Source organism: Ovis aries, chromosome 12 (assembly GCF_016772045.2).
Source record: "Ovis aries strain OAR_USU_Benz2616 breed Rambouillet chromosome 12, ARS-UI_Ramb_v3.0, whole genome shotgun sequence".
In the NCBI taxonomy this organism is placed as follows: domain Eukaryota; kingdom Metazoa; phylum Chordata; class Mammalia; order Artiodactyla; family Bovidae; genus Ovis; species Ovis aries.
Genome location: NC_056065.1, coordinates 63,502,357 through 63,521,127, shown reverse-complemented (window position 1 = coordinate 63,521,127; position 18,771 = coordinate 63,502,357). Strand labels below are relative to the sequence as shown.

Here is an 18,771-nt window from a genome sequence, read left to right as displayed (position 1 = left end):
ATTTTTAGAGAAGGCAATTTCCTTTCAACAGAAAATGGAATGATAAAGCACAGAGGACAACACGATATATATTCAGGCAAGAGCGATGGCAAAGGACATGAAAGCAAATAAAAACAATGAGTCTAAGAAAAAGGAAAAAGATATCAGTTCAAGGAGACCACAATCTTTCAGAAAGCAAAAACAAAGCTGAGAGAACCCTACAGGCAAAAGCAATCATTTATAACCATTTATAAGGCATTCCCAACATGAGTAACTCGTCAAAGATTCCTAATGACTTTGCTTTCTTACTGACTTAACTGGACAGAAAGAAAAAAAGCTGTAAGTAGGTAGATAGGGAGGAAAATAAAGGGTGGAGACAGCAAGGACACAGACATCACGGAAATCATGTGTTTCTGAGAACAAGAAGAAAATCAGAATTAACTTCCAATTCAAGAAGTATCTCAAGTGAAATGCTTTAAAGCAGCCACATTCCTAACATAGGCAATGGAGATAAAATTGCATTTCTACAAAAAAACAAAACATAAACTACTTCTTTGAAAACTATGTTTAATGCTCTATTTGGAATTCCAATACTCTCACCATAATTTGGCTTCCCTGATGGCTCAGATGGTAAAGAATCTGCCTGTGATGTGGGAGACCAGGCTGTGAACCCTGGGTCAGGAAGATCCCCTAGAGAAGGGGATGGCAACTCCCTCAAGTATGCTTGCATAGAGAATCCCACGGACAGAGAAGCCTGGTGGGCTACAATCCATGGAGTTGCAAAGAGTCGGACACAACTGAGTGGCTGACACTTTTACTTCACCATAATTTAATAACCCATCCACTCAAATTATCTTAAAATACATCTGTTGAAATTCACCCTTTCAATGAAATAAAAGTTCCTGTTAAATGGACTTTATTCAATCATTTAGAAAATAACTAATTCATCAAATGTCTGTTGTATGTCAAATTTTTACAGTCTTTAGTAGTTCTATGACCAGTATCTGTGAAAGTGGTAGAACTTATATGTAATCAAATGTGATACAATCCATAATCCTATATCTGTGATTCTAAACCAAAAAATTCTAAATAGCAGAGGATTTTCATAACATCTGACAACATGACTTGAGCTAGTGTGAGGTCCTTATAGCCTTTAATTCATAAAATTACGAATACATTTCACTGCAGAGATTAGTAAAGTATTTGACTGGGGGGTACCACTATGGGTTTTATATCATACACATTGATTTTATTCAATTTACTACAATTCTGTAAGTCAGGGACCTGGCTCTAACTCTCTGACCTAATTAATGGTTAAAATATAGTTCCTACCCTCAGTGAACTCAACTCATATTGAAGGAAAAGATAAACATGCATTTAAAAACATCCCAGGACAAGACTATATGTTCAAGTGACCAGTAAGTGGTACAAACAATAGGCTCTGTTTTATTATTTCTGGAGTGCTTGTTTCTGAAACACATCTGGATTTTAAAACAGCGTGATTTATCCATCATGACGGAAGGTAAACACGCTCAGTATTGTCAAGTAAATCAAGACATAACGATCCTGCAAGGATGTGCTTCTCCTCCAAGATGAATGTGATACAGAGCCCATCAGGGCAAGTACCAGACACTACTATAGTGAGATCTCAGTGTCAAGAAGGGACCATGAGAATAAAAACTGATATCTCAGAATCAAATGAACTGTGCAGAGGTAGGGAATGAATGTTGCAACTGAGAAGAGCAGGACGAGCACACACCCTATTCTTCAGAGGCTCTTCTCCTGAAGACCTAGGGGTGTGAAGGTCTGCAGAGAAAGTGTCTGCTCACTTTTCTAAATCCACTTCCTAAAACTGCTAGCCACAGAATGGGATCCTCTGAACAATGCACTTCAGGAAAACCAAAACTCAGTAAAGAGAGGATTCCACAGCGCAGGGACTGGCAGGCACACCACTACCTGATGCAGAGAGCCGACTCACTGGAAAAGACCCTGATGCCCGGAAAGATTGAGGGCAGCAGGAAAAGGCGGCTACAGAGGATGAGATGGTTGGATGGCATAACTGACTCAATGGACATGAGTTTGAGCAAACTCCAGAAGATAGTGAAGTACAGGGAAGCCTGGTGTGCTGCATTCCGTGAGGTTACAAAGAATCAGACACGATTTAGCAACTGAACAACAACAGGAGCAATGCCAGCCCCCTGCTCCCTGCCCTCCATCACTGTAACAGACTTGTGGCTGGCTCTGGCTGCCCAACCAGACTACATTTCCCAGCCTCCAATGCGTACAGGAGTGGCCAGGCGGCTAAGTGCTCTCCAATGGCAGATGATACAGTGATGTGGACTCTGTAGGGTCTCGGTCTTGAGAATTAAGCCACACACCTCAGCAGTATCTTCTCTTTTGGAAAAAAGAGGGGCCTATGATCAGCTTCAACCACACACTTGAAGACAGCACCCTGAGGAACTGCAGATTATGAAGAGGAAAGGACCCTGGGCCCCAGAGTGTCTGTGTGGATCACAGCTGCCCTGCTGACCACTCAGGACCACCACGTGAAGGAAAAACCTCTGCTTCTTGAACGACTCCACCGTCGCAGCTCTTTACTACTATAGCTCAGAGAAGACTGAGGGAGGACAACACCGGTGAGGGAGCGACATCGTGGACCAGCCATTCCCCTCCACCTGAGCCAGTGTCAATTACCCTATGTAAAAGGCCAACTCCATCTTGAGACAAATTTAAACAAAATTACTGTTTCTCTCTTTTATCTGCATTCTACAGCTGGTGCCCCACAGAAACAGGAATTCATTCATTCAGCAAACTTTGGAGCACTTGCTACAATATGAAAGGTATTATGCAATACACTAAGAATACATAAGCCAACGTAATAAAGAAAGTCAACACACCCCTCCTAGGGTCAGGGCCTCTCTCTCACCCAGAAGTTAAGCTCTAGGTCTTCTTTTCTGTCCCATCTCCAGCACCTTGCAGGGCCTTTTTAAAAATTTAGGGTTTTTTGGCTGCACTGGGTCTCTGCTGCGGCCCAAGGGCTTTCTCTAGCTGCGGTGAATGGGGGCTGCTCTCTAGTTGTGGCGCACGGGCTTATCACTGCAGTGGCCTCTCCTGTTTTGGAGCACCGGCTCCAGAGCACGCAGGCTTCAGCAGTTGCGGCGCATGGGCTCAGTAGTTGAGCATAGGCTCTAGAGGGAGGGCTCAATTGCTCTGAGGCACGTAGGATCTTCCCAGACCAGGGATGGAACTGGGCGTCCCTGCACTGCAAAGTGAAAGTCGCTCAGTCATGTCCCGGCTCCTTGCAACCCCATGGACTATACAGTCCGTGGAACTCTCCAGGCCAGAATACTGGAGTGGGTAGCCTTTCCCTTCTCCAGGGGATCTTCTCAACCCAAGGATAGAACCCAGGTCTCCTGCATTGCAGGCAGATTCTTTACCAGCTGAGCTACAAGGGAAGCCCAACGATACTGGAGTAGGTACCCTATCCCTTCTCCAGCGGATCTTCCCGACCCAGGAATCGACCAGAGTCTCCTGCATTGCAGGCGGATTCTTTACCAACTAAGCTATCAGGGAAGCTCCTGTATTGCAAAGTGGACTCCTAACCCACTGGACCACCAGGGAAGCCCCACAGTGCTTTTCACATAACAGACAATAAATATTCTTTAGGTAAATGAACTGAAAAATCGATAAATTCATCTTATCCTCAATGAATTCAGTCTAATGGGGAAAACGAAACAGGACAATCTAGCGCCTCTCGAATCACAGGCATGCAGTATGTTCAGTGATTTGCAGAAATGAACAAATACATGGACACTGAACAACATGACAGCAAATGCTATGGAGGGGCAGGAGGAACTAGAAATCAAAATCTTTCCAGAGAAACTGAGATATGCCATGAGTTCTGAAGGACAATTAAAAGTTAACCAAATAAACAAGGTAAGGAATCAAGACAAAGTGGCACCCATGCTGTCTGAACATGACCATGACTGGAACTTAAGGGCAGAGTTCCAAGCACACAACGAACATACCTAATACTCCTTCAAATACCATTGCTTCCACTAATTAAGCCAAAAGCAGAATTCTTTTCTTCAGCATCTGCATCACTCCACCTGCGTAATACAAACTGCTGTCAATGCAGAGCTACCCACCTCTTTAACATCCAGATTTAATTTTCACTTTCAAATCTAAAAAGAGAATTTATTTGACTAGTTCTAACAAGCCCTCCATCATATAATCAAGGACTCTCAAAGCTGGTAGGAATCTGATAGGTCACCAGGTAAGTGGTCTGGGAATCGTTTCATCAGTCACAATCAGTTCTGTGCAGTCACGTGGAATTTCTGATCTTTCTCTTATAGTGCTTTATATTTTGTCTCAGCATGTTCACTGATATACACATGCTTGCTCTCCCACTAGAATCCACATCTTTATCTCATATTCTTTCTGCACTCAATAATCATAGGATCTGTAAAAGAACCTTCTTTTAATCCAATCCAATCCCATCAGGTCCCTCAGTCCCTGTCAAGTCCCAGTCATTTGCTTGTTCCTGTGTACGGCCTCATTGTCACCTCCAGGAAAGATGAGTTGTTGCACCTTCTTTCCAAGACCCACAGAGTCTCCTTCCTGGTTTTTTTTTTTTTTTTTAATTTATTTAGTTTTGGCTACACTGGGTCTTCACTGCTGTGTGCAGGCTTTTTCTCGATGCAGCAGCAAGTGGGGGTGACTCGCTAGTTGCAGGATGCAAGCTTCTCATTGCAGTGGCTTCTCTTATTGCAGAGTACAGGCTCTAGGGTGGGCAGGAGGGCTTCAGTAGTTACAGCTCGCAGGCTTAGTGGCCCTGCCACATGTGGAATCTTTCCAGACCAGACCCGGGATCGAACTTGTATACCCTGCATTGGCTGGTGGATTCTTAACCAGTGGACCACCAGGGAAGTTCTTCCTTCTGTTTTTAATGCCATTGATGCCACACTGCTGCTCTTTTACCTCCATTTCTATGTTATAGATTATGGAGGCTGACTACTCCAAATGTCTAGGGGGGAAAATGAAACAAGTTCCAAATAAACCACCCCTTTTATAAGCTACAGAATGTCCTTATCTCAGAAGTTGTCAGATTCTTCCCTGTAGATGTTTTAAGCCTAAAATCATCAATGGCCTTTCCCATACCACCTTCTGTTCCTCTGACAAGGTTACTGTGTTTCCTGGAGACTTCCTGTTTGAATAATCACACACTTGGGTGTCTGAACTCCCATGTGTCCATTATTCACCATAAAAGGGACCTGAGGAAGTCACCAGGCAGTTGAACATAAAATGATGTATGAACAAAAACAGCTGTGTGTTAGCAGGATGGACAAAAAGACAGCAGGGATCTAGACACTGCTGTGAATTTCAAAAACAAGGTCTATTTAGTCAGGCGTGGTTAAAAGGCTGCTGATTCAGAGCATTAGTGGCCCATTTCATAACTGAAAATCACTAGGGATGTGAAGAAGTCCTTTTAGTTACTTCCACAGAGTCGCACCCCAACACCAGCCTTCCTAGCAGTCTCCCTTTTGGAAACAAAGCTGCCTCTCCTTTCTCTCACAGAAATGGCAAATCCAACTTAAAGGTTTCACAAAAAAATGTAATACTTATTTTGTTCCCCATTCCAAAGAACAGATCCCTCTTCCCCAAGGGGTTTTCCTATTTAAAACAAAACAAAACGGGAAAGCATAGATACACACAGAAGAACACAGAAAAACAGCACAGAAAACAAGCCTACAGTCTCCACACATCTGGAAAGTTTGTTAATTTGCACACCGTATCTTCGGGTACACTAGATTTACCATCCATGTCTTGTGCCAGGATACAATAACTTTAAAGTGGGCCTAAAACAAAACCAAGCTTTATCAGAATGGCCACAAAACTGAACGATCCCAATTGCACCAGGAACTGATGCTAACTTTATTTCTTGGCAAGCAACAAAAATGCTGAAAACAGCAGTAAACAAACCAGCTTGAGCCTCTGAAACGGTCCTGATAAAGTAAACAAATTTTATTACAGCTGCATTACAGATGGGCCCACAAACTTTCATAATCTGTAGCAGAGTTGTAAGAATCTGGTATTCAACAGACTTTCTATCCCATGACTTATCTAAAATACTCACTAGAAATTCACAACCATGCACAGAGCCACTCTGAAAATTAATGCTAGATGCTCAAGCCCACAGAACAAGACCCTTTTGCCATGAAGGGGCAACCACATGACCAAAGCAATTAAAGTATACAATTGCTCTTTTGGTTTCCAGCTGTCTCTCCCCCCCAACAATGTACACCTTTGGCCTCATGTTTCTTCTCACCTCCAAAAAAGAACACAACTTCAATGAAAATTTCAGGATGCGCACCATTACCAGATCAGGATCTGGCATTTAAATAATAAGAACAGTCTAAAAACAGTGGCACTGAACAATAGAAGTCATCGTCCTGTCAGAACAAGGTCCACAAGCAGCAGGAACCGGCAGGGGACGAGAACAGCAACACCAAAGCACAAAACTGCTAAGCCAAGGCAACGACACCCTAACTTCTTTGGTAAGAAGTTAATTAAGCAAACTACACAAGGACCCATCCGTAGAACACATTTTTTAACAGCTTAAGCTTTCCTAAGTCCCTTTTCAACTCCAAAATTATTCTAGTTAGCCACATATTTAAAAGTCCAGAGATGCCAACATTCCAGAAAACTGAAGTTGTTTAGGACAGAGTCAGAAAAGAAAATCCATTTCTAGACCTCATCATTTCACATTGCCAAGCTACTATAACTTAGTCCTCAGTAGTCGGTGATAATAAGATGACCTCAGATTTTGAGAACATCTGGGCAAACCATTCCTGCCTCTAACCAGGATCTTTGTTGCCAGAGCAGGAAAACATCACTTCCCAGTCCCTGCCAGTGAACAGAAAGTGCAATAATAGAAGCTGTTCAACTCATTTTCAACAAGCTGTCATGACCCCCTTTTCAAAAACTGTGAAGCTCTTCTCTTGGAAATACTTAACATCCTTTTATTCTCTTTGAAGACAGCTGATGGAAAAACCCGCTTATGCTTCCGTATTTTCCCAACTGGCAAAAGGGGTGGGGGCATTTTTAAGCCCAATACACAGACTAGGATGCAGCCATGAGTGCCATCCTTTTCATAAGAAATGTGAACTTAAAAATCATCAGTCACTCGATGTAATGCCTGTGTCACAGCAATGTGTACAAAGCAGCTCTATAAAGAAAGCAGATAAAGCAGGACTGTGATTAAGTAACACCTCATCTTAGTAGAAGTGCAGGTAGTATGTTGTGGTGGAGGAATACAAAATACAAAATCCAAGTGGGAAATATAAACCCCTTCTTCAGAAAGAAAGCAAAAAAAAAAAAAAATTAATTTTAAGGGATCTAGGAATTCCCTGATTGAACCTTAGCTCAGGAGTGCTCTGGGGAACCTAAAGACATAAACACAGAATGACAGATAGATACACAGATAAGACAGATTACATAGACAGAGTTGTAGATTTATAAACTAACATTTACAGCAATCAAAATCAAGGTGAAGGGAGTCACTTTTGAGCTTGAAAGAGGAAACAGTGACCAAGAAATCTCCTGGGACCACAGCAGTTATTTATCAATCAATAAAAGGTGGTTAGACCTAATCAGTCAGCAAACATGAATAACCAAAAAGCCACAATGTAAGAGAGTTGACATGAAGCAGAGGAAATGAAATAAACTGGAGATGGCCCTGACAGACTTATCTTTAAAGATGTCAGATAAAGTAAGCAACTTAACTAACTCAGCCATTCTCAACAACCAAAAGGAGTGACGGATAACGCAGAAAGGAGATAAGTTAGTGTTCCCAACCACCCTTCAGGAAACGCGCTACGTGGTACACTTTTCCTATCAGTAGACACTGACAAAACACAGGATCTCATTCTGAAATTCAATAAATTCCTTAGAAATTCCTAGAACTGTTAACAGCTAAATATAAAGCTAGTATAAGCACCCAAAACCTAGTATTTTTCCATTGCTAACAATTCTCTCTTCTTCACAAGTGCAAAGATCCTTTTTAAAGAAACAATCCGAATCCAGCGCTCAAGCAGAGATCTGTCAGAGAAACCAGGCTCAGTAGCCCCATTTGGTGTACTTTCATTTCACTGCCCAGTTAAAAGGTCCTCTTCAGCTCTCCATCACTTACCAGGCTTGTTCTAACATAGCAAGGTGGCAAGAGCATAATCTATCCACAGCAGATCTGAATTCCAACCTAAACTCAACCTGTTCCACCTCAGAGCAGTCACCAGTCATCTTTTATTACTATCCATAGGGGTGACTAACCAAATCCTTACTTGGTTAAAGGTAGTGATGAGAAGAGCAAAGAGAACTGCTCACCCTGCACACCTGCCCACACTCCACCTCCTGAGACTTACTATGAAGCTCAACTGAATGCTTTTCTGAACCTACTCTGTGGGTACGTCAGTTAAAATCAGCTGACACCTCAATGAAGATCAGCTGGTTGGCTTGTTCATCCTTTCATTCAAAAAAACATTTCTTAATGCCTATTAATACCAGCAACTGCTGGTGGCATAGAAAGACGGCAAGAGAAACAGAGTTTAAGTCTCAGATTCTGTGCTCTCCTATTTTAAACTAAAATCACACCTCAAACTAAAAAAATCACCTATATACTTTTTGTATTTTAAAAGACTGAAATGTTTCTTAATTCTTTTTGCTAATTTGAATAATCACATACAATGAAGTGTACAAATATTAAATGTATGGCTCTGAATCTATATATACGTATACACCTATGTAATCTCCATGCAACTCAAGATACAGAACGTAAAGTGAGAAATATAACGGAGAAAAAGAAAACCTGATCAATGATCATGTCTCTGAAAACACTGAAGGCATCTCTATAGTCACTGCCATGGGCAATCATTCTTCATGTACACTGTGATTTATCATCACGAACAAAAGTCATTGAGTCCCTAACTACACAGGACCACTTGTATTTTTTACTTCCAAAAAAAATTTTTTTTAAGTGAAGGAGGCTGATCCTGAATTTTTACTTTTAAAAACTTGCAAAACAGAAAGAAGATAAAATAACAAAAATCAAAAAAAGATGATACAGCAAAAATTCAATATTGACTGCAATCTAATAGGAAGCAGCCGTGCAGCTGGAAACAAAGAGTAAAAGCAGGGAGCTGAGGGAATGTACAACTCCTAAGTTTTAAAAGAAATAACGTAAATCCCCTAATTCATCTCCCAGCCTTGCCACAAGAGATCTGAGAGCACCACTGTCTAAGAAAGAGATAAGTCTGCTTTATTTTATTCATGAACATGTAGCTGCATAGGGCACCAGGCTGACTGGACCCAGTTATTTTAGGCTGGTCCCCCTGGAAGAGTCCATGGAAAGAAAGGCAGATGTACTTAATTAGTGTCACCACAGTCTGGCACAAAACTCTAAAACCTCAGCAACATTTCTATAAATGAGTTTTCTGCTAACCCCTTTTAGCAAGCTGTCCATTTTAGGCCTGAATGAGCAACATCTAACTTGATCATTTTATAAGAAAGGAGAGGTTTGCAAATCTTAGCAAGGCCCTCTTATAAATCTTAGGGCAAGAAATTCAGGTAAAGGGACAGAACTAGCACACAGTCATCTTGAAATTTTACCCTTTGAAACGACAGTTTAAAATGAGGGGCAGATTTGCAATCTCTTATTTTTAACAATCTCCTCCAGAATTTTGGACAGTAAAAATAAACAAACAGCTCTGCTCTAAATTTTGACACTTTCTCCTAAAACTCAAACAGCAGCAGAGCTGTCAATTACGTACAGCTGGAAACAAGAACCAAGGAAAGAAGCATCTGTTGGTTTTGCTGCCTGTTAACTCTAGACAAATAAGTGGTTATTATTCATGTCTAACCACTTTAATGTGGTTCTTCACTATCCTGCAGAAAAGGCATGCCTCAGTATCCCTGTATTCCAACTGCATCCTAATGAGTTAAATAAACTAAAAATGCCACACACAATAAGCAAATAAAGATATTTCACTGCAACCCTTCCCCACAACTGCTTAATAATAATAGCCTTTTAGAGTCTATTTCAACAATAGAGATGTGAATACATATTTTAAAATAAAATTTATGTCTATTTCTAAAGAAAAATACACAATATTAACATTAAAATTTCAGGAACAGTCACAAGGGAGATTCAAATTTCATATAATTTTCATGTGTCATATTTTTCTTCTTTTGATTTTTTCAACCAATTAAAGATGTAAAAACTGTTCTCAGCTCATGGCCCATACAAAAAAAGGTGGCAGCCCAGGGCTGGATTTAGCATGTGGGCTATAATTTGCCCGCCCACACTCAGGAGAGAGACCTAGGACTCCACATCTAAGCCACAAGTTCCAGAAGGTCTGAGCATATGGTTTACTCATAAAATTTATCCAGCTAACTTTAAATCATATAAAAGTCTAATTTTTGCCCCCCAAAAAGGACAATCACAGATCTTTCAATTCTGTATCAGTTCCACACCCAACTTAGTACTTTTCTTTAAAGCTACAGATATAAAACCACTATGGACCATATTAACAGCGGCATATATCTCAAGAAAATGAAGAGATGGCACTGATAAATTCAAGTTCAAAAGTGTTACTGAGAAGAATGTAAGTTAATGTGGACTGTTTTGGGGCTTCTTATAGTTCAGGCATTCATTTACTCATTTTTCATATACCTATTGAACACTATGCCAGACAGACTGTTAAGCATTGAAGATATAAACCCTTCAGCCTCCCTCCAAATGGTGAACTATTATGTAACACTGAATGCATCCGTCTAAAGCAGAGGTCACCAAACTCATGCTGTAGAGGGTCAGACAGTAAACATTTTGGGCTTTGTGGGCCAGGACATATTGACACACTCAACTCTGCCTTTGCAGTGCAAAAGTATCCAGAGACAATATGTTAATAAATGAACTTGACTGTGTTTCAAGGAATTTTACAGATACTAAAATTGGAATTTCATATAATTTTCATGTGTCATATTTTTCTTCTTTTGATTTTTCAACCAATTAAAGATGTAAAAACTGTCCTCAGCTCATGGCCCATACAAAAAAAGGTGGCAGCCCAGGGCTGGATGTAGCATGTGGGCTATAATTTGCCTGCCCACACTCAGGAGAGAGACCTAGGATTCCGTATCTAAGCCACAAGTTTCAGAAGGTCAGGGCAATGTCCAATGAATCATTATACATCCAGGAATCTGTATGGTGCTGAGGCATAGCAAGCAATTAACTAACCTTGTGTGCAACTAAACTAAAAACATAAATCTCCAACCTGGCCTTCAAAAACCTCCTGGTCTAGAAGTGGAGAAAAGTAAAGCAAGACAATGCCATGTGGTAAGTGCTGTGGTAGATACCTACAGGGTGGTGTGAGTGGAAGATCTAATCCAGGCCAGGGAGTAGGATGGAAAGGGATAAGAGAAACAAACTGGGGAAGGGTTCCTAAAAGTGGTGACACCTGGGAGAAGTGTCCCAAACCAGAGAAGGAACCCTCTGAGCACATGAAATGACAGAAGATAAGCCTAGAAGTTTAAAAAGGTCCAGACCCTTAAAGTACCTTACACAGCATGACAAGGTGTCTGGACTTTATCTTAAAGGCTTGAGGAACCACTGCAGAAATTTTTCGCTGGGGTATAACATCAACAGGTTTGCATTTTAGAACCAGTGCTCAGTCCCAGGCAATGGCTGCCCAAACAAGAAAGAGCAAAACTGGAGGCAGAAACACCACCAAATTAGTTAGCAAGCTGCTGCAGTAATCAAGGTAGAATTCCATGGGGAGCTACAGTAAAGCAAGATAAAGATAAGGATCCAAGAGACATAACGGCTGGATACAGGAAGTGAAAGTGGAGTCTTGGTCAGACTGCAGTAAGGATGGGTGGGAAAGAAAGTGATGGAGTTACAGCTGCCCAGAGACTTTCAGCAGTGGATGCTATCTGCCGGCCAAACAGTAATCCTTACTGGTGCCTATAAAGCACGGTCTTTGTGACTCAGACGGTAAAGCGGGTTCGAGCCCTGGTTTGGGAAGATCCCCTGGAGAAGGAAATAGCAATTCACTCCAGTACTATTGCCTGGAAAATCCCATGGACAGAGGAGCCTGGAAGGCTGCAGTCTACGAGGTGGCAAAGAGTTGGACACGACTAAGCGACTTCACTTCTTCACTTGGCAAAAGAATGGATGAGAGTCTCAGGGCTAAACAGTAATTTAGCTGTATCTTCATTTCATTAAGATACAGATTTGAACTGGATAAGATAATAAGGAATGAATTTAGTTTTAGACATGACCTCTGGACATCCCAAACTGACCATGTCCAACCTGGAGAAGAAACTGTCTTGAAAATGTGAATTTAGAATCCACTGATTTGCCAACAGTAATGAAAGCCTTCAGATTAAGATAAGTTCATTCAAGAAGAGTAAGTAACATGAAAAAAAAAAGAAAAAAGAAATTCAGAAACGTTAAGTGGACAGGAACAGAGGCAGGAGAAGGAAAACCAAGGGAGTTTGGTATCTCTGAATCAGTATATACATGAACTTGTATTTTAAAGTTGCCCTGGGATAAACTAGTTATTCTTTTGAGAGATCTGTTAGAGGAGCTAAGAGCTGAAGGAGCTATTATGTTAGACTGAGTCAAAAACCTACCGCCACTGTAATTTTTGGCAAATCACAACCTCAGGTCCTCATCTTCCCCTTCCCTCAATGAGTTATGAAAATCTAATCAGTAATTGACTGGATGCTTTAAAATACTACAAAGGCCCTCCTGATTTAGTATTGTAATGGCATTACATCTGGGTATGAAAATTCCAAACGAAAGTAACTGAAAGTGCTAGTTGTTCAGTCGTGTCTGACTCTTTGCAACCTCATGGACTACAGCCCGTCAGGCTCCTCAGTCCATGGAATTCTCCAGACAAGAATACTAGATTGGGTTGCCATTCCCTTCTCCAAGGGATTTTTCTGACCCAGGGATCGAGCCCGAGTCTCCTGCATAGCAGGCAGATTCTTTACCATCTGAGTCATCAGGGAAGCCAAAATTCCACCTAATCGAGTATAAACTTCTGAAGAATGGACCTTCAATCTTCTACACCCTTCTGTCAGGTACTGCGCCATGCATTTAGTAGGTATTTAAAATATGTTTGCAGGATACTTGGAAGTAATGTGAGAATGTATGCACAAGGCTGAGGAGTGAACAGCAAAAGGTATATCTGACTTCCTAAGAGGATTTAGAATTGAAATAGACAAGCTTCGTCCCTCCCACAAATGCAGTCAACGACAAAATCATGGGTGGAAGGGAGCTTACAGCTCCAGAATTTTCTCCTAATGTGTACATTGTTTTTCTAAATACTCTAGAAACATGAAGAAGGTATTTGGAGGAAAAGCAGTGAATTGTAGAATAGGAAACCAGCCAAGAGCGACTTTATAAAACTGTTCACCAACTGCTGGCCATTAAAGAAGAGCTCCTCAACTTCTCAAGTTGAAACCTGCAAAATGTGAATCAGGCCTTTGTGAGACAAACTAAAATAGTGTCCCCTCAGGGTACACAAATACCACAGTGAAGTCACCAGAGTTCTGACAGAGTCAGAACCTACCTTGCAAAGATTTTCCTGGGGAAAAAAAATTGCCGTTTTTTCCTGTTAAATATACATTAAGGGACCAAACAGAATAAAGTGCAATATCCTTCCTTATATAGCGATTATTCTAACTTAGACACCAAAAAAGAGTATCTTAGATACAGCTTAAAAGCATCATTTAATCACTGTTTGTTCCTCGAAACTTATAAAAGCGAGCTTGGACACCAATCTGATCTTGGTATAAATTTTAGGAGTTCCATAAACTTTGACTGAGTTGGTTTTATAAGCACTCTTCTCCTTAATATAATTGTTTCTAGAAAGAGGGAAAGGTACCCTCCTCCAAGATCAAGACCCAGTTTGCCAAGTTTTCACCTACAAATGACTACCACGTTTATTAAACAGGCTGTTTTAATAAATGGGTTCTCAGCTACAATCTTACTATCAGCTACTCTTGCTGATAAGGATAAAACTCACTATAACTTATAAAACCCCAAAGCTAAACTGTGAAAAAGTAGTTGAATAATTCATATAGAAGTCAGGAGAGAAGATCCAGAAGTTGAAGGCAAACTAAGAAAAACTTCTTTTTAGAAAAGGGTGCCTTGCTGAGATTTTTCTTCACAACAGGCAGAAAATGTGGTTCTGAATCCCACAGCAACTGTAACTCATTATATCTAAGGATACATTACACCCTGCACCCTGGATTACTGTATGTGGTACTTAAGAGATGGCTGCTTTCAAAATCAGTGCTGATTTTCCTGGCTTTCGTACAAGTGATGATAATGGTACAACCATCTAATTTGTACCTGCCATCTATTAAAATATGCCTCACCACCCAAAAGAGGACCAGTTAAAATAATCATGTAATTTCACATACATGTGTATGCATGAAAAGTTTCTGGAATGTTACAAAAGAAATTGTAAGCAACAGTCTCCAGGGCAACTTAGCAACTGGAGATGAAGTACACACTAGTCATTATACTGTTTTAATTCATTATGTCATGTTTCACTTTTACAGTAAAAAAAAAAAAAGACTTAGGATCAGCGGCAAAGTGTGTATATTTCTTGTGACTACTTAAGTGAGAACTGACTTTGCTTATTTTAAAGTTTACTGTGTTTAAAGTTCAACATTAAAAGGAAAGCTAGAAAAGCTCAACATTAAAAGGAAAGCGAGAAAGTGGTGGCCAGACCTAGTTCTTTCACACTGCTCCCGAAGTTTCACATGCTCTGTAAGGGCAGAGCACAATATGCATCACTTGTTTAAGGGTATGCGAAATCTGAACTGGATGGGAGATTTAATAGATGCACAAACAGTCATGGTCCTTGAATTCATGGGAAATAATTAGTTACCTAGAGCCCATGGAGTAACTGGAGTTAGGGAGTGAATACATTAAACATCCAATATGTAAAATCCTGTCTATCTGCCATAAGTCAGAGAGCACAACATGCATGAATACATATATCCTTGTCATTAAAAAAGAGATGGGATAGAGAGAGATTGAAACATCTAACCCCACTACACACAAATCTCCCTCCCCTTCCAAGAACAAGTACAGTAAGTTCTTATCAAGTTTTTTAGAAATTGTCTGCCTAAAAAGCTTAAAGAAAATGTTTTTACAGCACTTGTATGAAAACTATTTTAGGTAACTTTTTACTCAGAAGTTTTAAATCTACAGTTTTATGAACTTCATTTAGCAAAAATGTTACCAAAAACTGAAGAACTTTTCAGCAAAACAAGTTTAAGCATATACAACATCTTCAGAGAAAAAAGTCTTTCAAGCATTCAATCACTAGGACCCAAAGGCATGTATCCGTCACCCAGGAGTAGCAACCTAACTTGACAGATACTGTCTTACCTAACACATTATCTTTGTTAACAGAGAAGTAATCACTGAGTAATCTACCTTCCTACACCGTCCCCTGAAATAACTTTTTACTACAAAGTGATCAAGGGCTTCCCAGGTGGCTCAATGGTAAAGAATCTCCCTGTCAATGCAGGAGACTGGGGTTTGATCCCTGGGTCGGAAAGACCCCTGGAGAAGGAAATGACAACCCACTCCAGTATTCATGCCTGGGAAATCCCATGGACAGAGGAGCCTGGCAGGCTATGGTCCATGGAGTTGCAAAGAGTTGGACACGACTTAGTGACTCAACAACAACAGATGCAATGCTCACAGCAGAAAATTCAGAAGGTCCAGACTGTCAGCCCTATCTTTACCTACATAAGAGATTCTTATGCAGAAGTTTTCAAATGAATCTCAGGCATGCGAGACATCATGGCCATGATTTTGCTTCGAAATGTTTAATATTTCAAAACAGATGATAGAGATTCAAAATTCAACACAGCAACTTTAACAAAACAAAAATTTACACAAAAATAAATGGATAAAAATTTCGAAAATAATTCTGGCCAAGTTTAAAGATATAACACTTAGGAGAAAAGAGCTAAGAGCAGCCCCACAAGGTCTTGGGAGGCCCTTGGTCTCTTGCAGAATCTTCAGAAGGGCACCTGTTCCAACATACAATTTAGCTCTATATGTTTCCAATACCTTCGAAAAACTGAACTGTTTACTTCTTCCATCTCTGAAAAATGGGGGCCTCAGAGTTCCAGTTTATAAACGTATTTTTGAAAAGTTTCATCTTCCTAACGATTTGTCTACAAATAAAATATTTACTACAAAAGTGCTAAATACTGCTTTTCTAAAACTTACTCCACACACCGCAATTTAACTTCACTTTTCAAGTACTTTCTCTGGAATCTTGACACTTACATAAAACTTAATGTACCAGAGAGCAGTGGAAAGAAAAACACAAAACCACAACCCAAAGAACCATGTGCTCACCAAACAGTTCCTTTCAAAGATTCCCCAAATCATGCTTCCAGCCTTACAGAACTATCCTGATGTGATAGAAGAATGGGTTGGCACCCTGTTCTCTCTGAAAAACAGCTACCAGTAAAATCATGGCTTTCAACCTGAGGCTTAAGCTCTCCATGTCAAATGTCAGTTTCTTATGCATATGTTACTCTGTTAAACACAATGATGAATCACTCAGCTTGTTTGTATATTCCAATGATGACGAAAAACTGACCCAAATCAAACATGATTTTTCATACAATTCTTTGAGATAAACACGTCCATCCTCGTCTACCACCCAGCGATGAAGTTTCCTATACATCCCTTTCCTGATTTCTAAAAGGTCACTCACACATGCTTCTACACTTGCCTTGAATCAAAGCAAAAGGGAAGGCAGTGAGGGGAGTGTTTTTACTCAGGGACCAAACTTCACCCAACAATTGCAGTGGGTGCAGATACTTCCTTTTGTTTTATCCGTACCGAGATTAGCAGTGAAATCGCTTTGCGGCCCTTCATTAAAGATGAACAACTTTCAAGAACAATAACTTTAAAAGTGAACTTCTATTTTAATTACACGTAGGCAACAGCGGTAGTAAACGCATTTGCTCCCCTCAAATCCCCTTAACCTTTCCTCTCTAGCGTATTCAGCAGAGCAAACAGCAATCACCCTCAACCCTGGAGAGAAAGGCTTTTAAACAAGGTAAAAGTGCTTAAGGTGGACAAGGAGAGGGGGGCGAGGAGGGTTTCTGATTCATGCTTCAGGAAAAGAGGGACCAAAGAAGCTGAAATGGCGAATAATCTAAGGAAGGAAAAGCCGGCTAAGTTAGAAGAGGAAAGCAGACAGAGAGATGCTGGCGGGAAGCATCTTGGCTCGCGGGAAGTTAGGTGTTAGATCTAGCGTAGAAGTTGGAGAAGGGAATTTCTGTGTGGCGCAGGCTGGGGAGCAGAGAGCCCACATGCGGCTGTTCGGACACCTGTCCAGGCGGGAACAGGGAGTGAAGGTGGCCCGGGAGCCGGGCTGCGGGCAAAGCAGCAGCAGGGCGCACGGGGCTGTCACTGCTTACCCAGGTGCAGCGTGAGGTTGATGGAGTTGGGGTACTGCACCCCGGCCAGCATGGTCTGGCTCTGCCACCAGGTGGTGTCGGCCTGGTTGTTGTAGTCGGTCAGGAAGGCTGCCCCGTGCTGCAGGTGGGGCTGTCCGGCGTCGCACAGGTGACAGGACTTGGTGACCCCGGTCACCCCGGTCTGCACGCAGTACTCCTCGGGCGGAGTCCCGCACGTGTTGGTGGCCACCACGGTCACGTTGAAGGCGGCGTTGACGAACTCGGGCATGCAGCGCTGCGGCCGCCCGCCCTCGTCCGTGCACTCGTCCATGGCTGCCCGGGCGCAACCGGCCACGGCGGCCGCCAGCACAACCAACACCGGCCAGAAGCGGCCCCACGACCGCAGCGCCGCCGCGGCCGGGTCGCTGCCCCTCATCCCGCCGCCCCCTCGCTGGGCCACGGCAAAGGCCAGGGCGTGGGTGCGTTCCTCTCGCCCGGCGGCGTCCCTCGGAGGCCGCTCCGCGCGGGTTCAGCCGCGGGGCCCAGTGACCGGGCTCTGCAGACGCGCGGTGGAGGCGGCTCTACCACCGGAGAAACGGGCGGGTGGGCGCCCCGGGCGAGAACCGCGCGGCTGGCTGAGAGCTGCTCCGCGCGCACCTCTCTCGCACCCGGGACACAGCCAGCCACTCGCCGCCGACCACCGACTTCCGAGCGCGTGCCCGCGCGCGCACGCGCGCCCCCGGGGAGGAAGGAGCTGGGGGTGGGGTCGGCACGGTGGGGTGGGGTCTGGCCGAGGAGGAAGCCCAACCCCGGCGTCCTCGCAGCCGCTCCCCGGCCCTCCGCGCGCGCCGTGGACTGCGCGTCCGCCCCGGAGACTCGCGGCGGCACCTCGCGCTCGAGCCCGCGGCGCGCGGTCGGCGGGGGAGGGGCCTGGAGGGGGCGAGTGGTGGGCGGGGTCGGTAGAGAGGGCGGGGCGACGGGGGCGGGGCGACGGGGCGGTGCATGCTGGGAGGGCCGCGGAGGCCCGGGAGAGCCGGCGCCCATCCGGGAGATGGACAGCACGGTCCCCTGACGCCGAGTCCCCAGGAAGACTCGGGATTGGGGGCGGGGGCAACGGAGGGGTCTTATAGCGGCGACGCCGGAGGGGCGATGGACGCTCAGAGTTGGCCTTTGGGCCCCGCGCGGTCTGGGCCGAGATAGCTCGGGTGCCAGCAGGCCAGGTGTCCATCCTGGTGTCCAGCGGGCCTCGCCCCGGGGCGGGGACCTTAGGGACCCGACATTGCGGAG

General features: G+C 43.1%; 1 protein-coding gene across 1 annotated transcript in view; it reads right to left on the bottom strand.

Annotated features, from left to right (window-relative positions):
* The window catches only part of LAMC1 (laminin subunit gamma 1), a 121,618-nt gene extending 103,241 nt beyond the window's left edge, over window positions 1-18,377 (bottom strand). The window contains exon 1 of the mRNA XM_004013858.5: window positions 17,506-18,377. Coding sequence (XP_004013907.2) covers window positions 17,506-17,920 — 415 coding nt within the window. The 5' untranslated portion in view covers window positions 17,921-18,377. The remainder of the gene's footprint in view (window positions 1-17,505) is intronic.
* Window positions 18,378-18,771: the final 394 nt, after the last annotated feature.